The sequence below is a fragment of the Pipra filicauda genome, unplaced genomic scaffold (genome assembly GCF_003945595.2).
Source record: "Pipra filicauda isolate LSUMZ 115617 unplaced genomic scaffold, ASM394559v2 scaffold38_size3968069_pilon, whole genome shotgun sequence".
Lineage (NCBI taxonomy): Eukaryota > Metazoa > Chordata > Aves > Passeriformes > Pipridae > Pipra > Pipra filicauda.
Window position 1 is genome coordinate 1,539,648 of NW_024104520.1, and position 25,220 is coordinate 1,564,867.

Consider the following 25,220-nt stretch of genomic DNA (forward strand, 5'->3'; position numbering starts at 1 on the left):
CCAGTGAACTCCTTCCTTCCTTCTTCACTGGTTTTTCTTTTCTTCAAAGACTAAGCATCACTGCTGGGGATTTTTATCTGGAGAAATGATATGGAGAAAATGTTGATTATTTCAATTTCGATCTTCCAGGAGTGGTTCATTTGTGATTTCTGCTGAGGGATCCAGTGTATGGATTTGGAAGCTTTTTTTGTCTAAATATTCTCTGAATCCAAAATTACTGCTCAAACAGAAGATGGTATGTGATGACAATTCCTGGCACTCAGACAATAGGAGATCTAATCTTACACATTCTTCAAGATGCTTAGCTAATAGTATAGTTGGAGTATCAAGTATCTGGGACTAGCTCTGGGCTCTATTACTTCTTTTTCATACTTCTGGGGGGAAAAGCCCCGAGCTTTTCCAAAGTTGGGAACTGGGTAAGTGATATTACTTTCCTCCAAAATCTAGTCCAAAGCCTTTTACTGAGAATTTGTGGAATACCAGAAGGAAGTGCACTTAGACGAGAACTAGAGTCTCTGTTCTCAGAATGCACAAATGTGGTAAATAGATAACAAACAACTTTACGCTTTTGTGACTATATAGAATTAACTGTTTCACTGTACCAGGGTGCTGAATTTTCTGTGGGTACAAATGCATTTTCCATCTGTACATATAAAATTAACAACCACTGTTTCAGGGAAAAATTCTGAACTGTCACCCCACCAACTGTGCTTTTGTTTTTAAATGTCAAAAAATGTACAAACATAGATGTAGGCATGGATTATTATTTTTTTTTATTGCTCTTGTTAAGAAGTCAATGTATGAATTATGACACTACGCTGTGAAAATGCAACATTACTGAGTGCTCTAACAGTATGAGGTCCATTATGACAAGATTTTAAACATGAAGCATAAGCTTCACTATGGATTTCCAAATAATAAAACAAGCTTAAGGGTTAAGTGGATTAATAATAACTGATTGATGTGAAATTTCAATACTAAGTGAATACAACGTGGATTTGCAAGAACCAAACATATAAAAATCATGTCCTGGGTCAATCGTCACCATAACAAAACACTGATGCCTATTAAACTGTGCTTGGGGACTGAACAAATCTTGGCACTATTCTTAATTCTGAAGCAAACCTAAACAACTGGGTATTCATAGATATCATTGCACAGTGGTGCTTTAACTGGCTTGCAAACTACTTTCATTGTATTAAGGAAAGTGAGAATTGTTTTTTTATATATGTAATCTTACTTGAAAGATGCATTGCAAAAAAGAATGGTGTCCCAATCAGAACTGCAATACCGTTTATAAAACATTTTAAGCATATGTGGCACAGCATGAAGCTCTTGAAATGCCTCCACTTCTTCAGAAAAAGTCTTTAAGAACATTTCTCAGAGGATGGGTGGGCACAGAGTACCAAATAAAGGGAAAATGACAATGAGCATTAGTTTCCCAGCAAAAAGATGTCTTACATCACACAGCAGATCAGAAATAAATAAGATGAAACTTGAAGAGCATGAATATAAATCCTCAGATGATGCTAGAAGAGTCACAGGCTTCACCAAATCAATGGCAACATATTTTGTTAAGAATAATGCAGTTATTATATACAGTATGTTTATCAGATAATGCCAACCAACAATACGCTAAATTAATGGCTGTTAAACAAAAAATATACTAAACCAACATACTTATAAAAACAGATGGCAAACCCCTAATTATGCATAGTTACATATGATAAAAGTCCAGCTCCCTGGAGTCCAATGGGTTGACACCTTCAAGCATAAGGAAGCAGTTTTCTGAAGCATAAACATAATTAACAGAACCCAGTCAAGATGTAGGGGAATTACACTGTCAAAAATCTTAAGTCCAATCACAAAACTCTCTGTAAATGTTTCCACTGCATAGCTGCAATGGGACAGTCATCTATGCAAAGGTTTTACACTGTCATATTTCTTCAAAGGACCTTCTAAAGGATGTGCTATTTAACACAGTGGTGATCCAGACAAAACCAAAAAATGTGACAAACTCAGAGCACTTAGGTTCAGAAGCACTTACTGAAGAATCCATAGCCTATTTACAGTGTATTGTGTATGACTGTAAACTATTAAGTTTCTCCTGCTTATTATTTATTACGTGGCATCTTACTCTTCATAGTATTTCTACATACTAAGAAGAAAAGAGTCTTCTCCCCAAGAAACAAGCTTCTCTGATATGGGAAGCCACCATGTCTCTATCTTGCTTTGCTACAGTAAGGCATGTACAATGAACATGACAATGTCAAATCCCCGTGGATCATGATAAAAAGACTCTGTTCTTCCCTTTGTTTCTCGCTCAGCTTCTCTGCTCCATTCCAACTGTGCATGTCAGTCAGCATCCATATGTTCTTGTCTAGTAAGTAGAGGATTCCCATCTGTATCACCAATCTTTTTTTGCATCTCTTCCACTGCTTTCAGCAAAGCTGCTCGCTCCTGCTCAAGAGTGAGAATGGTCTGCTTCAGTTTGCCTTCACTGGTCAATAAGACCTCTACTGTAGCTTCAAGGTTTTGGATTTTCCCATTAGCCACCTTTTAAAGTCAAAAGATAGAAGGAGGGGGAGGAAAGACAGGACGGGGGAAAAAAAAGTAAATTAATTAATGACTGAAACCATCTTTAAACTTTTTTTTGAGATACATGAATACATATAAAATACTTAAGAAATTACAAAAAATTGCAAAGTTAAATGCAAGTATGAATGTTATTAAATCTGTGCACTTTAGAGTACAACTACGATTTTGTCTATAACAAGAAACTTCCCTGTCTCAACTTGATTGCTTTGGTTAGTTCACAATTAAACTCAGAATATAATGTAAAGTAATGAAATTAGAAAGCCACCAAGTCTGCAAATTTTATACCAAAGAACTGCAGGTTAAGATAAGCTTCTGTGTGGGTAAGTTGAGAGACATTTTTGGCCAGTCACAGTTGTTGCTTTGCAAAGCAAACTCAGCCTGTTAGCTGCATCCTCATTTCATCTCGACATTGAGTCCAATGAATTTGGAGGCAAAGAGGAAGGAGAGGATTTAGAGCAATCTTGAAAAATTCCAAAAATGCTCCTCCAAAAGGCTGCACGTATTGGCATTCTACTTCACAGGGAAACAAAGTGTTAGATTGTTCAAACTCATCTTGTGAGATCTGTAGCTGAGATACTTTGACAACATCAAATATCTGTTTGGATGTTTCAGCACTGGATAACAGTTAGTGACAAGAGTACTGGATGGTCTTGGCTTTCAGGGAAGTATTTGCCTTTCTGATGAGCTCACTGCCCTTTATGGTGGGTTAAAAAGTTCAGCCTTTGCGGGCAAAACATTGACAAACCCACATTATCTGGTGACACATTGTAATTGTAATAAAAAGTATGTCTTTACAGACAATGTATCCTGTCTCTAATGTATCTCTAAATTGTGACACTGGAATTAGTTATTCCATTTTTGATAGACTACTATCCCTGCTATAAAATAAAGCAGTGACTGAAAATGTAAAAATGAAGTTGAAAAAGCACTTGGTGTCTTTTTAGTTATCTTATACAGCTATGATTTTAATTTCAAGAGAAGAGATAGTGTGATGAATCAAGTTTTCACTAACTACAAGCATATGCTCTATCCATCCCCCTCGCAGAATTTCTTCTGCATTAAACTTTAAGGGCTAAACTAAATAAAACTTGAAAGTGGCTATACTTTGAAGTCACTAGACCAAACACTGTGGTGTAGAACAGTCACTTCTGAAAAGGTGTATAAATTAGAATGATAATTAAATATGAAATATAAATTATACCTGCAATTCTTCCAGAAGATCAAAGTTTTGTTTGCGCAAGCTACTGTTTGCCTTTTCTAATTTATCCAGTCTCTGATTGTCATTTAAAGATGAATCTATAAGCTCATCCTGAAGCACATGATACTCAACTTCATAAGCTTGCAACTGTTTGGCAATATCCATTTCAAACACCTGTTGTATATAAAAATATTATTAGATGCTGCGCAGATCAAAACCATAGCTCTTTCAATGCTTTAAAATCTATGGGTCTAGATCTAGACTTAAATATCTAATGACTGCATACAAATAAAAGGCCTTACTTTTTGGCATTCACATTTCCTGCTCTGGAAATGGCAAGACTCTGGCAGTAGGGTGCAATACATTGGCATTAGATCTACTTAAAAACTTTGCCACTGATTTGTTGCCTGATTTCAGCAAAACTACTTACATGAAAGCTTTCAAGAAGTGTAGACTTTGTAGGATATTCCCCTTTTCAAATTTAATGCATCTCAGGTTGGCATAAACCCTCCTAGACATACTTGAAATTAGTTGTCACTTTCGAAAATGTGTGGCCCAAACCCATGTGCCCACGTAAAAGTGTAAGGCTAAGCAGAATAAAAGCTTTAAATGAAAAACAGTAAAATTTGCTGGCTTTATTTATAATTCTACAGTACCTTTACAGACTGACAGAAAATGAAATAATCTATCCTTACACTAATGCACTTAACGGAAACATTATGTAATGTCCAACTAGATTTCTATTATTGTTAACTATGAATCACTGAAATGAATGCTCAGTCTTATACATGAATATTATGACTCCAATGTCCCTGAAGTACTTATCTCCTCTAAAAGCAGTGAAGAAGATGGTAAATTAAAAGGAAAAGTGTGCCAATCACAGAACATAGAAGAAATAAAAAGTTGATTTAAAGATGCATCTGAAAAATAGCACAAGAAGAGACGTTCATGGGATATTCTTTATTTTTAAACTTCTTGTACTTTATTCCTTTTATAAATGAGTCAAATGTCAAATCCTATCTAAAATACTTGTTGAAATAACAAGAACAATTTCCTATTTTAATTATCTGCGCTGTCTACAAAACTGTAACTGTTGGTTAAAGAAAACATCAGTTTATGAAATGTTTCACATGGTACATGTGCTAAAAAAACCCTATCTCACAGTTGTATAACAGCAGAAACAGAGAGCTTTTAAGTATAGATGTATTTCAGTCTTCTGTAGAATAGATGAATAGCTGTAGAATAAGCTCAAATTTTGAGTTTGATTACACCTATGGAACTTTCATTTTCTGTAGATCTGAGCATCTCTGGAGAAGACACTTTGTTGAAATTTCAATAAAACAAGCAGTGCAATTCAGCAGGGCAGAATGCTAGTTCCTCTCATGACCTCTGCCACTTCTAGCCTCTGTGCTCCTGAGGAAGGAGGAAAATCCCTGCTGTCATAACCAGAGTATCAAATCTGAAAGGGGGGAAACATGAGGCAAATCAAAAGTTTGACTTGAAAACTAGCTAACTGAAGGCATGTTAAGGCATGTGAACCAAGGTAAAGACCATGCTACAGAAGGTGTGACAACACTTAAGGTTTTTAAACAAGCAAGCCTTAACTGCAACCATTTGTGATTTTTTCAAATTCCACAGTTATTGTTTGGAGTATCCTGCTAGCTTAGCAATATTGCATCATTCTCCTTGTCTGCTGTTAAAAGAAAAAAATTATCAAGGATTCCCAGTTTTTGCTGTCTAGAGTCACTGCTCACTGCAAGAGCCTGCACTGCCCCCTGTGCTCCTGGCAGAACGACATGTTTTTACATACTGAAGCAGCACCATAAAAGCCAGTATAGACAAAGTCAATGGAGGGAGGCTTCTAATTTCATTAAGTAAGGTCAACACTTAAGAGGCTCTTGTAAGTCAATTTTTGCTTCTGAAATGAGACTTGGAGGGCAAGATTCTTTGGCGAAAAAAAATTAAATGAATTTTCATTAAAGGCTTCATAAAGTGACCATAACCAACATGTAGATATATGAATAGTAAGCTACTATACAAGTAATCTGCTACCAAAAGTTTTCAACATCTCTGGAACTACAATAACAGAATTCTCAGCTAGAAGTAGCACACTGTTGGAGTTTTCTGTCAAGGAAAAGAACATTCCTTTGCATACCTCTCATATGTTCAGAATATTTCATACCTGACTAATGGTCTTTTCCATCTGTACCAAACCCAAGTTGGGGAGAGTGCTTTTAATAAAATCAACAATAGTTTCTAGGTTCTCATGCTGCAGAATCAAGGGCTTGTGACTTCCCAAAAGGCTTAGAGCCACTTTAAATATAGCCTCTGATCCCTGAAGAAAGAGCATATCTGCAAAAAAAAAAAAAAAAAAAGATTCTATCAAGCAATCACATCTTTTGACAAGAATATTAAAACAATAAAATATCCAAGGACAACTACTTCTCATAGGAGCAACCTAGAGGTTAGATATACTGTGCCAGACACATGCTTTTGGCTATGGTTTTAGAAGTTTTATAGGATCAAGATTATTACTGTGAATAGCACACTTGACTATCACAATTGTTTACTAATTTGTTCACTTAGTTTTCACAAAAAAAAAAAATCCAGTTCAAATTTAAGCTAAGTACACAATAAACCAGGCAGTCGAGTTTGTCAGTGTTGCCACTTTCTGTGCATGTAATGGTTTAGTCGGCTTTTTTGATGTTCATGAGAATACAAATTTGAATAGAAAACTAATCCCAATGCTCTTTAAAAATCCTAATACAACAGGTAAAACCTAAACCTGAAGACACAACTGAAGATCTGAAATTCTGTTCTTTTCTCATCTGGTAGAGAGAGCTGCAAAACCTCAGCTAATACAACACTGAGCACATGAGGCTAAATGTACACTTTCCAGCAGCATCAGGTTTCATATGCATGTGTTTATTTTTAGTATGTGTCTCAATCACTTCTGTGAATATTCTAATGATATATTAATAAGTACCCTGAAATCTTAGTAATACAGCTCAAGTGTAAATATTGCAGGTGGCCCTGCAATGACAGCACCTGGCATACATTCAAGCACACTGAAACCACAGTATATAGTGACCTTTCAATGCAACACCCTTTCTTTCCTTGTCCTTTACAAAGTGCCTATGTATTTATAAAGAAATAGAAGTCTGCAATGAAAGTATCAGACAAGAAAGCCATCTTCACAAAACCAATCTGTATAAACAGCATTGCTCTGCATTTGACTTCCCTGCTACTGTAACTAAGAATCTGTTTTATTGAGGGACTTGCTATAGGCAGAAGCATCTAACATATGAAACACTACTGATGGAGGTGAAAAAGGAAGAGAAGATACTCTGGGTTTTTTCCTACTTAAAAGGGCTGCTTTGTACTGTGAATGAAGTCACAAACACATACAAAGTAGCACAATGGTACCAAAAAACAGTGTCTTATTAAAAAAAAAACAGGAATAAAGAAAGAGAAAAAAAAACACCACAAAGTAAGGTAAACAACTACTAGCAAAACTACAGGTATCTCTGATGTAGTGAAGAACCTATGAAAACACTGGCTAACTGCCTTTCTTAGTAAATGCAAACTCTTTCCAAATTTGTATCACAATGAAATTCCCGCCTTGTGCTCTTTTGCTTGTAATGTTGAAGCCATAACTCATTTCACTCTCTTTCTCTCCAAGAAAGAAAAGCACAAGTAATAACTAACCATAAATCTTGCACTTTGCTGCTGTTTGTCCTAAAAGTAGTGTAACATTTTTCAACTCTATGCTGACTTGAATGTGAACTCCAAAGGCAGGAATGATTAAAAGTGGTAACAGAGCAGGCATCTGCTTCAATTCTCAATTGAAACTCAAAACTATGGGGAAAATGGTTCAGAGGGAAAGCTCTATATTAGGACAGGGAAAGCTGAAGAGCAGTTAGGAAACACAAAATGAAAAAAAGGAGAGCTGAAAATAATGTGTATTTATGATTCAGCACCTGCCCCATAATGATATGCAGATTAACTCAAGGTGACCTAGAAGTTGTTAATTAATGTCTGTATGAGCTGAGCTGGTAACATACATCTGAAATCCCTCTCTCATTTAAAACAGCAAGTACTTAACAAAGACCAGTTTGTTATCCACTCCCCCCACTTCCTGTTAAGTGGGCTTCCTGCCAACAACAATACAGTGAAGGTACCCAAATTAATGTCAGCATGACTGGCAGCCTATGGGATTAAAAAAAATTAACACTATTCTATCAAGTCTCCCTTATTAATAAGTAAGCAGGAGTACTAAGAACACATATTTCTTAACACCGTATTTTCATCAGATCCTGCTCAGAAGAAATGTTGAAAGTTTGGACATATAATTAAAAAGTTAAAAGGAGTTTTGGCATTTGACTCACGAAACAGTCTAACGCACTTCTTTTACATATTGCCTGTACGGTGCCTGCAAAAAGCACATTCTGTGGAAATCTAAAGGAAGTGATCTGTAACAACTGTATTATTAAATAGCAGTGGGCTAGCTTCAGATACCAAGGGTTCAGAGATACCATGCTAGAAAGTGGCAGTGCAATCTCACAGTCTTAGTAACTGATAAATCAGTTACTTCAGCATCAACGTTTTTACATCCTAAGGGTCTAAAAAGTGAGCAGTGAAAACATACGTATATTTCTGCAAAAGTGTACAAACACATAGGTCGGAAATAATTGGATCCTAACTTGCCGTACTGCTAATGACAGTCACTAGCAAAGTGACAGTTTTAGTCTTTTTTAGGTTTAAAGTTATTTTTCAGAGTCTTTAGTATAGGTGGAGATGAGATTTTATTTTCTAATGTAAGAAAGTATGCAATGTTCTCAACCTATATAGCTCTAGTAATCACTGTTTTAAGGAAATTACTAAACACTTTGAAACATTAAAAATTGCAAGTGTTGGTCATGCTGAAATTTCTCTCTAAAAAACACCTGAGGTTTTTAAGAGGCAACAGTTTCCATCACACATGATTTGCTCTCCTTGATCTAAAATCAGATGTGTGAAAATCATGTATCTATGCCTTCTATTCTAAGGCAAACTCTTTGTTTTCTAAAGCCCTACAATCCTCCAGTGACAGGCAAAGTACTAATCTGTGTATTAAGGCAGAAATCCAAATATACTGGTGTAGTGGTTTGAACCTTGTTTTCCCCAGAGACTAAGAGAAGTGGTAGACCCCAAGGGGTGGAAACCCCTGGAAGTTTTGAAGTTCTGCCCAATGGGCGCTCCTGCAGAAATGTAAACATACCACAACCAGACCGGAAAAGAAGAGTTGTAGTTTGGTTATTGTTGGAGAGGTGGCCATGTTGTAGAGCCACGAGGTAGGGGCTCTGAGCCCCTTGGGGCCTCTGGCCCCCTCCCAGCCCCTGGCTGGGGGCTGCAGGGACCTGGAACAGCATAAAGCTGGGCTAGATGCCTGTAGTATGCCAGGAGATGTTTTCTCCATGGGCGCAGAGCAGCAGCCGACGCTGACCAGAGAAACAGTGGCAGAGAGCCAGAGATAAGACCTGAATTGAAGAAGCAGCAGAAGCAACATGCAGCACTGCAGAGGAGACTCCTGGAAGGAGAGTCGAGGAAAGGAGAGCCAGCAGCTGAGAGCTACAGAGTTCTTGGGGGTAAGACTGATACCAGCCCCCCAAAACTCCCTTGAGACCTCCTGGAAGGAGGAAGATGATGGACTCTTACTTGAAAGAGCCTTGAAGTGCGACATGCACTGTAGAAAGGAGCTAGAGAGCTCCGAGAGGAATGCAGGGGGAGTTGACCTTGGCTTCCCCCCTTGCACTGCTGCCACGGTGGCAGCCTGAGAGACAGGGCACAGAGACCCTGCAAGAGATACCAGACCGTCACGAAGACCCCCCTGTGTCTCGTGATATGACGTGGTGAAACGACCTTGTCTGGGGTTACGAAGCCCACGGAAGACCCCCCGGTTGTGAGGCGATGGGGCCGGGGGAGCTTGAATACCTCCCTCGTGGATGCTGGCAGAAAGCCAGCTATCAGCTGCTGCATGAGATGAGAAGAAACCTGCTGCCTTAGAAGATGCTGCTGTTCAGAGACTGAAAGGGATCTGTCCTTCTTTCCCTCCTGGACTTTTATTTGGAGGGGAGAAGAGATCTGATCATTGTAAATACTATATGTCATGGTAGAGATAGTTTGTGATCATGTGTATAATGTGATGTTATATTTATTTGTACAGTCATTGTAATATATTCCCTTTTCCCCACTTTGGAGTCTGGTGTGTTTTGTCTGGAAAAACCTCTCTCACATTAGGTTGAGATGTGGGAGGGGGGATGGAGCTAGGGAATTGGATTTTGGGACTATCTCAAACCATGACAACTGGATATACAAGGCACTTTTATAACCTCACTGCAGTCAATTGTCCAATTCAAAGACTCTTCTTACCATGTACAATACTATGAATGATTAAGAATAATTGAGAGATAAACTGATTATAAACTCAGTGGATAACACTCACATACAGCACTTTGTTTAATTCCTACAGATTATCAATGTCAGCTAGATACTTGTTGAGGTACATTAGCCTACTTCGAACTCTTCCAGGAAAAAGAAACCCCACTGTTTTCCCTGGAGTTCAGATGCTAATCACAGGACATATAGTTCTGCTTAGATATATACATCATCCTTTTCACTGTGATTTTTTCTAGCACTACTTTTAGCATACTCTTAAACGGAAACAAGACGAGATTCTTGTTGGTTCTTCTTGGGCTCTATATTAATTATTTGTGGTAGATAAGACTATGCTTTTTTTAAGTCAGGAAAGTGTCAACATTAATACCTTAATAAATAATTTCTTCATCGCATCTCTAAAATGAGGCTGACTAAGGAAAATGAAAACAGCTTCTCATCAGACAAGAGGAATTGGAGAGAAAGCTCTAATCTACCCTGCTCATCATGGACAATCCAGTACCACATAATGAAGTTGAAAACCAAACAACTGAAAAGGAAATAAAGCATCTTCTCAAACATCAAACAATCTATGAAATATACACTCATAAGGTAGCATCAAGGTAAATTCTTAATTGGAATTTAATTTAAAAAGACAACTTCTGTCGATTTTAAAAATAGGTAACAGAAGTGACTTTAGAGTCTAAACCCCATATGCTTCTAAATATTTTTGGAAAGTGAGATAATCAGACTAAAATTGTAAGGACAAGAAATACTAGTTTAAAAGTCTTAAGTTTCTGCAGAGTAAACCCAGTAAACCGCAAGGGATTTCTCTATGTGTGTTTTAAAACATAACCCTAAAAAATTTCTGCTGACACTGTTGAACACAATGATAATGGAGTAAATGGATATATTTCTCAGATGATGGCTTTGTCATATCTCCTTTTAGCTTGAAAGTAACTAATGGTTGGTGTTGAAGTGCCATTGTCATAACAAAACTCTTGCCTTCACGGCATCAAATTTTCCATCCTCTCTACAAGTGGTTACAGGGTGAGGAAAGTTAACAATGATGAAAAAACAAGACAGGGACTGTTCTTTGCTTTCCTTCTCTCTCTTCCAGTTTACTGAAATACTGCACACTCCATAGGATGACCCCTGTTGTCTTTCTTCTGTTCACAGTAAGCAAAATATGTCTCCTGGGTGTCTGAAACAGGTTGGATAATAATGCTATTCCTAATAACAAGATTCCAAATACAAGACTTCAAAAAGAACAGATAGAAGTTTTATGAAGAATTACCAAACACTCTGGATACAAATCCAAGGGGAAACTGGGAGGCAAACATGGTGAGGAACCACGGAGCAGCATAGAGGCTGGGGCCAATCTCATGTTCTTCTAGGTGGCTATAGAGGTCTCGATGGTAGTCATGAAGAAGTCGAGACAGTTGGTACATCTGGATCTGCATGGAATAAGAACAAAGAGATTAAAGTGTTTTAACACCCATAGTAGCAAGGTTCACGTTTCATACTTATTAAAAAGAGAGAAAGATATTTGACAATTGATGTTTGGACAGAATTGTGTGAAGACAAGAAATACTCAGAAGCTACCTAAAAGACACAGGATGGGTCACCTGTGAGTCAGGCTCATTTGCAGGGTCATTTGAAGCTCATACAACACAACAGAATTCTTCCTATTTATGGTTTCCATAGTTTCCCATGAAATCTTTTGATCTGAAACTAGTGCATTTAAAATGATATATTCTTTTCCCAGATTATCCTTCCCTATTTTTGAGAAGTCAATTTAAGTTCGAGTTCAGGTTTTGACAATGCTATCTATATTGCATTATTATGATCTAACATTAGCATCCTCTACTCAAAAAAACCTGAATTCATACCTGTAAAATTGTCATGTCAGGACGATATTGTTTTCTCAGGCCCATGTCAAACATGAGAAACTTTAGCATTTTAAAAGCATCTTCTTCACTCATATGAAGTAGTAGAACTCCTGCTACAAAACTAAGACCCTGGCAGTATCCTACTTCCTGGTCCAGAAGCGAATAGGCCTTCAAAATATTGTAGAGTGACAGCTGCCCAGCTCCCAGCTGTGCTGAGAAGTACGGATGTGTTGGAAATGTGCGCCCTGTGAAAATAGTTGAAGTTAGTGATTTAAACTAAAAAATAAACAACAAACCCCCCAAACCCCTGCCATGTTATCAAATTAAACGGTCCTTCAAAAATATAGATTCTTTAGAAAAGCAGATTCTGAGCCAACCCCCCCGAAAGCTGTAAGAAAGTTAACAATACAAAAAAATTGACTCTCATACTCTACCACTGTTTTGTTACAGTCATTGCAAAATTAATTTTGAAATTGTCGGGGGATAGTGACAATCTCCTTTTGGAACAGCTGAATACCTGGTTCTTAAGACTGGCCCTGATCAGTTTGTTAAAGGGCTTGCCAGTAATAGTGGGAAACTTGATTCAGTGGTTTGATGAGTCACCCAGTTCTATTTTCTTGATTAAAAAGTGTTAGCTTTTAAACAACTTTTAGAATCCAGACACAGAACATCTGAGCTACCTCTGGGGACAGAGCGGACACCTGGACAATGGGGTAGAGCGCACCCTCAGCAAGTTTGCAGATCACACAAAACTGGGAGAAGTGACAGATACACTGCTGCCATTCAGAGAGCAGCAGGTTGGAGAAATGAGCTGACAGGAACTTTAGAAAGTTCAACAAAGGTAAGTGCAAAAATCCTGCCCCTGGGGAGGAACAATGCCATGCACTGGTATTTGCTGGAAGCTGTCCATCTGGAAAGCAGCTTTGCAGGAAAGGACCTGAGGGTCCTGCTGGTCGCAAAGTTGAACATGAGTCAGCAATCTGCCATTGCAGTAAAGAAGGTTAATGGTATCCTGGGGTGTGTTAGGAGTGTAGCCAGCAGGAGGCAGGTGATCCTTCCCCTCTACTCAGCGCTGGTCAGACGACATCTGGAATGCTGTGTCCAGTTCTGGGCTTCCCAGGACAAGAGAGATATGGCTATACGGGAGAGAGTCCAGCAAAATGCCACAAAGGTGATGAAGGAACTGAAGCATTTCAAGAAGAAAGGTTGAGAAAACTGGGACTGTTCAGCCTGAAGAAGAAAAGACTCAGGGGGATGTTACCAGTGTGTGCAAACACCCAGTGGGAGGAAATGAAGAAGGAACCAGGCTCTTCCCAGTAGTGTTCTCTGACAGAACGAGACACAATGGGCACAAATTGAAATACAAGAAATTCCACCTATCATTTAAAAAAACTTTTTTCTTATTGTGAGAGTGGCCAGACAGTGGCACAGGCTACCCAAAGAGGTTGTGGAATCTCCATCTATGCACATATTCAAAGTCTGAGCAAACATGATCCTGGGCAGCCTGGGCAAACCTTGCTTTAAGGAAGAGCTCCCTTCCAACCTCAACCACTTTGTGATTCTGTGAACAAAGACATTAAGGACTTCACCTTTGCAGACATTTTTTTTTTCAAACACTTTTTCAAATGGGAATTTTTCACTTTTAGGAAAAATTCTCCACCTATCAGACTTTCTCTGTGAAACACCTCAACAGAGAAGAAATTTGAATACCTCTTTTGTTCTAGTATTAAGTGGAGCTTGTTTTTTGTTTGCCCACTTGTTAAATATCACCCCACCCCTTAGCTCCTGGAATGCTGCTGTGCTGCCAGATAATATCAGAGCTCCTGTTTCAAGAAGACTAAGCCCGGGGCAGAGTCCTTCTGCCATCCCGTAGCTGCTCTAACCTGTCACATGGGACATGGCATTCAGTTCTGAGTAGGTGTCCCTGACCAGGGTGTCAGAGTTGAATGTTACAGAAGAAATATTTCTGGCTTTCAAATGAGAAGCAGCTTATGCTACTACAACACAGTCAAAAGGCAGACCTGCACTGCCTCACTCATGCAGCAAGGCTCCTTTCATGTAAGTCATGAAGAAAAGTGACAGGCTGAGCAAAAATAAAAATGCAAAGAAGTTCTAAAAACGAGTAAACAGAGGAGAAGCAGAACTGATTTGTTTCTGAGTGCCCTGGTGCTAACTTAGCTAAGAATTTTAGCTTTTATTTTGGAGCAAAGACCTCTGTTTTTGCTGAAAAGAGACTCTACCCACTACTTTATTTTTCAAAATGTAATAAAACAAAATATAATTTTCTACTGTGTTTGGCAAATACCCAATGATGGATGGTTTCCTATACTGATAGCATCTAGAAGTCAGTTTACCCTACCTTATTGAGAGCTGAAATCATTTACTGAACATGACTTCAGGACCTGAAATTCCCAGTGACTGCAGTGGTTGTGCAGGTGGGCTCACAAAATAAATACATACAAAAGTCTTCAGAGAGTTGTGTCTTTTTTCCTTGTCCATGTAATGAAATAATACCATGACATGTAAACTGGGCCAGGAAAGTAGCTGCTGTACCTTACCTCTGCATCCAGATGCACAGTGCTGGCCTCATTTTCAGGAAGCACTATTTATAGCTGAAGATGCATCAGTTCAACTAAGTGTGAGCAATACTATTACAGCTTAGGCTCATATTGTGTTAGCAAGACATCTTTAACCTAATTTGGGAAAGGTTTTCAAACATTAGAACCATATGTTGCAAGAACATAGGTTTTTATTTCAAGGTAGAAGTGTATGCTTTCAGAAGGATTCTTAAAGGTTTAAGAGATAGCCTGAAGGAACACAAGTCAGAACGTGCAAATTCCTTCTAGCTGCCTATGTAGCTGTGCTGTCTGTTACCACGCAGCACAGCTCTATTTCAATGTGAATCACTAGGAAGCCTTCAGATTCTTAATTTCATCTTGCTGTAATGACAAGGCCCAATCCCTCCCTCAATAAATGGGCTGGCAAACAGCACCTTCGCAAAAACATCTTGTATGAAAACCACCGTGAAGTTACCAATTTGCCAACACACGCGGCCATTTGTTTCTACAGGAAGAGCATACGGCTAAGACAGGAACGTATCTCTGTGCAGAACCAGGAAGAAAATACGAACAGCTTGCTGAGCCAGTGAGCCACAGTTTGCTGTATGAGACAACCAAGCTCAGACTGATTGTGCTCCCTACTGTCCAGGAGTTATCCACCCTCCTCCCCTCTGCTGAACGTGTTCAAGAGCAGCACAGAACTGTTCACCTCTTACTGAACCATTTCAGTGCAACAGAATCCCAACCTTCACTGGCAGGGCTCTCAACACCTGGTATGCTGGACTGATAGGTACTTGCTAGTAAGTGATCTCTGGTTGCATGTAAATGCCTCTCTCAAAAACATAAGACTGTATCTGGCACTCTTCAATCCAGGGGAATTCCTAGAATTGGTATGAAAAGTCTGAAAGGAACAATTTACCTATGTAAAACTGCCTATTCCCAGCTGGTATTAAGGCTCCTTTTGGAGTGTTACTTTCCCAGCACCAAGTCGAAACCTGGCAAGCCTGTAAAGCAGGGGAAAGTGAAGGTGGCATTGACCTCCATCCCTTCCACCTCAGTCCATGTCAGCTTCTGCAGACACACACCTGTTCTATCAGATTCCTGTCTTCTATGCATTGCCTTGATATTTTGACTCACTTTACCAAGGATTGCAAAAAAGGAGAAAATACTTGCTTTACTGTATAAATATTAGGTCACCATCTAAACCTGACAAATCTTCTAACAGTTCAGTACCCACTGAAAACAGTTTGCACATGGAACTTTTTAAAAATGGGTACTCCCAGACAGCCCTGGGTATAGGTGATCCCTCAACAGGCAAGAAAGGGGAATGAATTTGAGCAATGAAAATGCTCAAATACTATTTGAGTAGTTATAAAAGGCAGAATCATGAGGTGTCCCTCATGACTATGTACTACTGCTTTACAGAAAAAATGTAAAAGAAAATAATGTAATAGGTATTAATCATTCAGATCAGGTCAAGCACAGCTTTCCCCATAAATTTTTATCATTCTATCCCATGACATTTGGCTACCTGCATTGCATGACTTCCCTTGATGGAGTTTTTCATGTCAATTCAATCAAACTTTGTGATTACAGGCTTAAATTGTCCCCCACAACTTCTCAGACCCAAACTGCAAACAGTTCTAACATGCTCTGGAAGACATTCTTTATTTTTTGCCCTTATTAGGGAAGAGTATAATGAACACTGAGTTCAGTGTGGGATTATCTCACACACAAGAGGTGGGATCCTCTTGGACAAACATCATCTCCTGGTTTCTCATTTACACCAGATGAAAAGCAGTTCTTACCAACCATCTGTTATTAAATGGTGAAATGTTTTTTGTGTGTTACCTTGTTTTATTTAATTATCTTCCAGAGACCATAAACCCCTTGTTTTAATTTCAGACCATTACTGTACTTACCTAGGTCAATAAGTATTGCATGCTGTTGGGAAGTTAGTTGTTTTAGGAGTTCTTTATAAGGTGTGTCCTTTGGTTGTTGCTTACTTGGAAACTGATGTTTAAGATGGTATTGCTCTGCTAGAAACTTCCATATCTCCCCACGATGGTGCCGTGGTACTCCTGATGGAAGAAAGTAATTAAACCAGTAATTTGTACTCCTACTGAGGGTTCAGCTATAGTTGAGCTAACAGGATTGAGGAACTGAAGATCTGTATATGCTAGATAGGCAAGCAGATCCCTATCTGATATCTCCAGTGAACCATAGAAGCAGATCAAACTACAGTGCTTACACTTCCTCAACCACTAAAAGGCATCAGCACCTTAACAGGAGAGATTTAAGGCAGAAACACAGGGAGCTGCCTAAGTCTGAGAAGTACTAGAAGAGGTAATACTTGTATCTGAACTGCAATACTTGTATCTGAAAAGTTTAAGCTTATCTCCCATTTTTCTATGTAAAGTACACAATAAAACGTTGCAATAGAACTAACTCTCACTAACAGAGCACTGACTCTGTTGTTAGGAGTAAGTTTTAGGAAGGTGGGATGCACACATACCAGAAGTATAAACAGGTATAAATGAGATGTGAAGTAGAGCCTACAATACAAGGCACATAATCAGATAGCAAGTATTGTATTTTTTGTTTTGCTATTGGTTTGCTGAATGACTGGTACACATAAAAATGTTTTAAAGCTTGAATTTATTTCTCTATAAAAAGGGATGATGCTACTTTCACACAGGTAATGGTAGTCTTCATTTTTATCTATATGTAAAGCTCTGAGAGTACAATTAATTCAGCACAAGACTGGCTTTATTAAATCATCTACACAAGAAATCAATACACTGTTCTTCAGGATGGTATTCTGTCTAATCCATGAGGTACTAGAACCAGCTATTGCAGGTCGAAGCAATTTATGGCTTGAAGTTTTTTGGACTGCTTTTTTCTTTTAGTATACATGTAACATATGGAGGACAAAAACAATAGGAGAAATCAAAACTCACACAAGCATACAACTTACACGGAAAGACAACAAAACATATTAGGATTTGATATTGCTAGAAATTTAGACTTACCTAGTCATCTTAAATGGACAGCTTGGTTTAACTTGCTTGTATAATTACATATAGTCAGGTGCAATATTTAAAATATTAAACTTCTGATAGTGGTTAACTCTTGACACTACCTTTACAAGTTGGAAAGCTTTGTATAGAACTATAAAAAGCTCCTTGGAGTAGCCATCTTTACCACTGGCTACATACAGCACTCAGCATGGTCCTTTGGGACTAACCATGGCACAAATAACATTGAGCAATATCCCAATTTCTTAGAACATTTAAAGAATATCCTTAGGTTATATTACTTTTGATGCAGTGGAGAGAGGTGCTGTTGCTCAGCCCTGCAGTTGTGAGGAAGACTATAAGTGGTATTTCCAGGTAAAATGTGCTGTTAGACTCAGAGAAAAGGCAGTTCTGCAGCGATATCCATGTATACTGTTTGTATGTAGACATGGTACCCAGGCTGGAACAGAGAATTCCCAGATAATAGTGCAGAGGGCTTCCTCAGTTATTTACACAGTAATTTCTTTGGCATTATCCAGGCTTTTTTTCTTTACTTATAACTTTTTATTTATAAAATCAGATCGCAACAATTGTAATACACTGAGGTACTGTACAACTCTCCTGTAAGGACAAACGTTATTAAAAAACGAATTAGCTCCAGTAATACAACTGCAGCTACTCCTGAAAGGGACTGGTATTTGCATTTGCACAGCCATGATGGTACTGAATGTTGTTACTTGTTTAGGCAGCAGCCCAAGGAACAGCTCTAGTGAGAACCTGGTTATAAGGAGTGGTCACCCTATTCCTTTTTGAATACAATTTACATGCATTTCAACAACTCAGAATAACAAACTGTGCTTACCTTGCGCAACAGCAGAGTGTATTTTTTCCACATCAAATTTAATCTTTGACCTTCCAGGTGTACTCAACATTTTTTCCCAAATCAAAGTTACATCTTTTAAGCATGGTGTGATTTCTTCGTAGTCAAGTTTCAGACGTCTGTTCTGCAAATTGTTTTCTGAAGCTAGGAAGTGATATCATGAATGTAGCAGTCAATATTATTTACTATTTGTAAAATGGATTAATTTAACTTACAACTTCCTATGAATATGGTAAAGCTTTTAAGTTTTGTTTCTGTGGGGGCATTTTAGTATTATAATGATATGGAAAAAATGGTTTATTAATGGTACTCATGTAAAAACTAAATAATAAAGCATCTTTTGTGACAGTGGATGAATTTGTGGAGGTCGTAAAACTGAAAAAATAGGAGAAAAAAAAGTGTAGTTCAGATGAGATAGAAATATGTCAGTCATCTATTCTTAAAAGGATGAAATGCTGAAAGAAAATGTTATAAGGAAACCAAGATGAAGCTACAAAGAGAGCACTAAGGAGTGACATAAACTGGGGATATTTATGAAGAATTTAACAAAACAGGTATTTCAACTTTTAACTAGGCTGTAACATGGCTGAGGACTCAATGCACCTAGTTCCAGGACAAGAGCAGCTCTCTACTTGCAAAAATGAGTAGAACAAAAGTTCAAAAGACATTAAAGTCTGAAAAGGTTCTACAGTATTAAACAAAAATTAAGAAGTACTTCTCCTACAAATAACCTGATTTGAAACTATGTTTATGAAATAGTGTATCATGAAGTGACCATGTTTTTTTGATTCATTTACTTCTTTGTTGTGATGATGCATTACTGTAATGCTGACAAGATGCTTTTATTTTGAGGACATTCTTGACATATATCATAAGCCTGCTGCTACTTTTGATCATTTCACAGTATGAACTCACAAAATCACACTCCTATGCATTTCAGTCTTGAGACAATGTATGTCAAAATGATATTGTATTATCTTTTGTTAATTTAACTCTCTACTGTTTGTATATTCAATTTCTTTAAATAAATTTACGAAATAGTTAAAGATCACCTGAAATTTACACTGCCCATAATGACATTATCAACACGCTAAATGCAACTTGTTCTAAGATCTGTACCTGCAATTGAGGTTTTTTAGACTATTGAATCCTGAGAGTCATGAAGGGTTACCTTGTCCTGTACTCCCACGGGCTAAACAAGCTTCTAGATTTTAAAAGCTGAAAAAGAACTGTTTATATTTGGGAAGTGTACGTCCTCATCCTGTAGTTGCTTTCGCATGCAAATGACTTCATTTAGTGAGGTTATTCATGTGAGTTATGAGGTTACCTAAGTGTTTGCAAGATCTGGACCTCATAGTCCATGTAAATACAAGCACTCACAGTTTTGTCATCACTGTGTGTCCACACTGAAAGCGATTCTGTCTATCTAAGCTATTTGTCAACTTCTTCACATTTTTGTCAGGTCAAATACAACACATTCATAAATCAGAATATTAAAAAAACCTTAAAACACAGGTGGTATTGTATGAAGATAATTAAAAATGGTATTTAAATTTCAGCTTATATGAAAACAAAGAGAAATCTTTCAATGTTTCATTTTTTGCAAACAAATGTTTTCTGGTGCTTGGTACCTTTTCAATCTTTTCTGCTTTATCCAGTCTTCTTATGCTATATGCAAAAACGTGACAGTGGGAGTGAGACGTGAGGACTGAGATGAGAATATGCCTTTATCAACAACCTTATTTAGGTTATGACACTACCCAATTCCCAGTATCACACATAAGCCCTATCGGTAAAGACACTGTTCTCGCTGCAGCACAGTCATCTGTTGTTTTCAAGTATTGTCTCACCATCTGAGATCTACATGCAGCAGCTACTTAGGACAACTTTCTCACTCCATAGTGCATACAGCACAGCCTGGGTCTTCAGTCCTGCCAACACCCGCCTCATTCATTCATTAACTACCTTTTAGACATGCTCATCTTTATGTATCTGTGATGGTTTTGCAATTTTTTCTTTTGGGCAGACAAATCCGGAGCATTTAGTTAAACTTGTTAAAATGTGTACGGATATTAATGGCCTGAAGTTGCCAAAAACTTGACTGCAGGCTCAAGATTCAGACAATTGGAATACAAGAGAAATTAAAAGAAAATCAGGAGTATAAATACACAAAAAGGAGCAAATTTATTTCTAAATGCCATAAAAAAGTTACGGAAGTTCATTTACAGAGCTATTCTAAGCTGAAGGGATTGTATAAATCATTGCTCTTGGTATCTCTTCTCCAGAGGGTCTTGGCATCTGAGCCAAGGACACTGTACATCTGGTATTCACTGCCATATTTTATTTTACTGGATTAACCAGTACACTTGCTGGGAACACCTGTGGAGTTCTTAGGAAACTCAGGTGTCAGGTGTTCTTCACATACCAGGGTGGAACTAAGAGAGCTATAGTGCTGGGAGCAAATAGTCTACAGGTGGGCTAAGTGATTTGGCAGGCCATATCCAGTGTCCAAGAGGTGTGTTCTCTTAATCAGGAGTCTTAGTCCAAGTTTAAAGAAGGATTTCACATTTGGTGTACTGACCTTGTCACACAGCTGGGCCCTCTCTCTACACAGTTATTCTTCTTGGAAGACAATCCTTCCTCAAGTTTACACAAAATTAAAGAAGTATTGCCATTTTCATGTCAGGTACCTCCCCTTTCGAGGGTCCGGATGCCTACTACCTTCCTGACATAAAATCAGCCAGATAAACATTTCTGTCTTCATCATGCATATCTTCAAAGGAGAAGCTCTCAAGGGCAATCACTTATGATTCTGCATGCAGCTGCTCTTTATGTGTAAAAATTGCCACCAAAATAGATTCGTTGCAGCTAATTCATCCACAGAAAAATTGTGGTTAGGAACAACTGCAAATTACAGTTTCTCAAGTGCCTTCTTATCACCCTTCGGACCGATCTAAGTGGGTACTACTGTAGGCGCCCATAGTTTCAAGTCCACAATCAGCTCCTTAAGAACTTCCATTCAGCCTCAAGACTGGCTAAACACAACATTACAATGACCAATACTTAGACAAGGACCTATGGATGTGAATGTAGAAAATAATTCAGTTCATGATAGAGATAGTGCTGAATTCCTTGTGAGAGCTTCTAGACACCAGCCTAAAAAAGCTCAGCCATGGTAAAAATAAAAGAGGAACCCCCAAGATCAAGTAAACAAATAATATGGTGAAGTGATAAAAAAATAAGTGCCAATTTTCATCTACATTAATGAGTGTTGAGGGAGATATTGCTGACTTGATTAACCTGCATGTTCTTAAAATGTCTCATTTAGGCTTGGTGCAGTCCACTACAAAGGCCATAGAGCAAACCAAAAGGTGAATTTCTTTTGCAGTAGAGTGTAATCAAGAACTTCACCAACCTTGTAACTTCTGGTTTTCCTTCTCCATTCTGAGGAGCAGTATCTGCTGGATAATTGCTTTCTTCCACAGCTCACGTAGCTCATGGGGTGTCCGTTTCCTTTCTTCTTTCACTGGCCCAAAGGGGCCATCTTCACACACTGGTTCCAACGGAGATCTGGGTGGAAGTTCTCCCAATTCACAGTAATCTTTAAAAAAGAGAAGCTGTTGTGAACTACTCAGATGTCATGAACAGGTGAATGAATGGACACAGTTTGAAAGATTGCATATACATATATACACACACACACACATCTACATATATACACAAACTCATATACACACAGACACACACACACACACATATATATAAGAGGTAGCAGAACCAAGCAAGGTATCCTAAATGACAGTTTCAAGCAGATTTACAAGCTGCTTCTGAATAAGAATCATATTGGCCAAAGCCTAGAACAATTTTTTCTATAACCTGATAAAACCATTGTACCACACACCAAGACCACAGCTTGCTAATTACAGCTTTACACAAAGAACTAAAAAAATGCAAGTTTGAGAAATTACAAAAACATAACCTATAGCTGAAACCTGGCATGACTCAAATAGCAGATAAATCTGCACCAATAATCTCTGAAGTGTGTTTAACAAAGAAAACACACACCCTTAGCTGCACAAACACACCACCACCTAAGGCCATACAATGGGATGATTACCAGTTCTTAAAGTAAATAGGCGGAAAGGGACACAGGCATTTAAGATATGTTTGTCTTAAAAAAACTTTGTGTTTTTAACCATATCATAACCTTCTGCACTTTTTCCTTTGCCTTCAGCTGGTCTACCAAAAAACGTATCTTTTTGTCAAGCATGCAAGGTAATTCTAAAAAGACTGAAAACACTACAAAAGAAAGTGAACATTAAATAAATCTCAGGCAAATTGAAAAATCATTTATTTTTAGGGAGAGGGTATACAATATTGTTTTAAGTCAAGTAATGAATATAAGAAGCATAAGCTGTTATACTTTGTTTTCTTAATATCTTCTGTAGTATCACTTAATTTTGTTGTTTTATACAGCTTTTCTGAAGGCTCAATAGTCTTTGATATAACCTGTATCTAGAAGAAAAACTACTCAATTCACCAACTTTAAAATTAATGGGCAAAACAATCGATCTCTTCCTACCAAGTCCCAAATGGAAGGCCATCACAACTGCACTTCTTCACTCAAACAGAATGGCTGTGAAATGGTTCCCTGAGCTATACATGCAAGAAAATGCTTTAAAATTAGTACAACGAAAACCATTCCCCAGACTCTCCAGCCAAGGAAAAGTACATCTGTGCATGCTATTTCGAATAGCTCCTGAAGAAGGGGAATTCCTGAAGCAATTATTCTGATGGTAGCTCAATGGTCCATTTCTTTATCACTGACTAGCATAGTGATAAAGATTTTGAATAAACACACACCCATCATCTCATCTCTTCAAAACTAACAAAATAGGAAGGTTCTCACCTCTTCAAGTTCTGCTCAGAATGCCACTAGATATTGACTCACACCGTTCATACGCAGCTATTCTTTTCTCGTTTGTTTGAAGGCACTCACAAAACTGAGCTCAGATGACTAAGAATGGAAATGTTTACAGCTTTTGCCTTCTGCATTTCTAAGTTTTGCCACTGTCAATCTTTTCCTCTCAAAGAGTCAGACAGAAGTAGGGTGGGTCCACGTACCAGCTCTTTCCTTATACAACATTTATTTCCTTGTCACCACAGTTAAAGTCAAGGGTAAAATAAACATATAAAAATAAATGCAACATTTTCAGCTAGCAGAACCATTTAAACCAAACTTGCACTTTGGATATAAATGTGGATACTCATACTTCTTGTACCTATAGCATTTCAGAGAACAACAAACATCATGGGAATGAAAACTAGGCAAAGATCAAACATTTGACACTTTAATGGCAATCACCATTTGTTGCAAAGAAAGTAGGAAAAACTGACAGGTGCACTCAGAAATACAGCTGGTTATGGAAAATATAATATAACAAGAAAACTGTATTATATTCCTTAGAATCTGCAAAACATTAAATTTTTTTCTTTAAGTGGAAAGACTTCTCTGGGGTAAGATCTGCAATCAAAACAGAGATTTAGGCAAATGTCATCGGGTAGAGAAGTTACACACACTTGATAGTTCTCAACTTTTATTGACAATGAAAGGAAAATTATTTTTATTTGACTTCTGGCTTTGATGTCATTGTTATTTTTTATGCACATGCTATACTGTCAGCAATGTTCTGTACATTTTTATGTAGAATTTCTACATTTGTAGCTTTGATCCCAATTTTCCTTAGTGCATATTAAATAAGATTTTAAGGAAAATAATCTAAAGGATAATGCTGGTAGAACTCCCTTCATGGCTAGGCTTCATGAACGAAGATTTGGGGAGAACTCCCTTAAGTTGCTTGAATAAAATAGTGAACTTAAAGAAATAAAAAGACAATCTTCAAGGGAAGGTTTCATATCCTCTAAGGTTGCACAAAATAACGGCACCATAAGAAAGAGGAATAAACAAAAATGGTCCCCAAACATCAACGCAAAAGGTAAAAGTGATCCAAGTAGGAAAACCCTTATCTACTGTACACTATCTGTGGTCTATTCATGTCTTAAATTCATGTTACTTCCCATAGCACTCAATATAGAATGTATGTGCATCTTGGGGGAAACAAATCTCTTCTCATCCTACATATTCTCTCAGTGGTTTATAGCTCTCTTTTAGATTCAGATGTGTATTCTGTTTTTTTGTATGTATATATGCACATATGTTAGAAAATAATAGACTACAGATACAGCTCATGACTACCTACTTGTAAAAAAAACCCCAAAATTCAAAAAAAGAGGCTGGCAAAACACATGCAAGCAAATGGATTAAACACATCTAGAATCTTCTGTCCTTTAATGTACACATCCCACTTCCTCAGTATAAATTTTATGGAATGGTTTTAAAGTAACAAATTAACAAGTTTATCAGAGATGCTACTCACAGTCCTGCAGTGATCAACCTGTGGCAACATCTGAACTGCTGTAAAGCATTAATTACTGAAGACCACGGTCCTGTTTCCATTTAGGCTGAAAATTTCTCGTCAGTTACTGACTAACCTGATAAGATCAGTATTCATTAAAAGAAATAATAATTAAGGCTATAAAAGAAAACAGAAAGGTTAAAATTCTATAAGCTTAACAATTATGATTATCAACGCTACCTCTAAT

The 25,220-nt window shown here is 37.8% G+C and overlaps 1 protein-coding gene across 7 annotated transcripts in view; it reads right to left on the minus strand.

Annotated features, from left to right (window-relative positions):
- Positions 1-750: 750 nt before the first annotated feature.
- Positions 751-25,220, minus strand: part of TBC1D1 (TBC1 domain family member 1) — a 105,005-nt gene continuing 80,535 nt past the window's right edge. For 4 of the 7 annotated variants that reach the window (XM_039385006.1, XM_039385008.1, XM_039385007.1 and 1 more), the window contains 8 exons: positions 21,973-22,158; positions 18,540-18,701; positions 16,583-16,741; positions 12,103-12,347; positions 11,508-11,667; positions 5,979-6,148; positions 3,800-3,970; positions 751-2,556 (listed from right to left, as the gene is read on the minus strand). In XM_039385006.1, coding sequence (XP_039240940.1) covers positions 2,356-2,556; positions 3,800-3,970; positions 5,979-6,148; positions 11,508-11,667; positions 12,103-12,347; positions 16,583-16,741; positions 18,540-18,701; positions 21,973-22,158 — 1,454 coding nt within the window. In that variant the 3' untranslated portion in view covers positions 751-2,355. The remainder of the gene's footprint in view (positions 2,557-3,799; positions 3,971-5,978; positions 6,149-11,507; positions 11,668-12,102; positions 12,348-16,582; positions 16,742-18,539; positions 18,702-21,972; positions 22,159-25,220) is intronic. The other 3 variants (XM_039385009.1, XM_027746760.2, XM_027746769.2) reach the window with 1 other exon arrangement.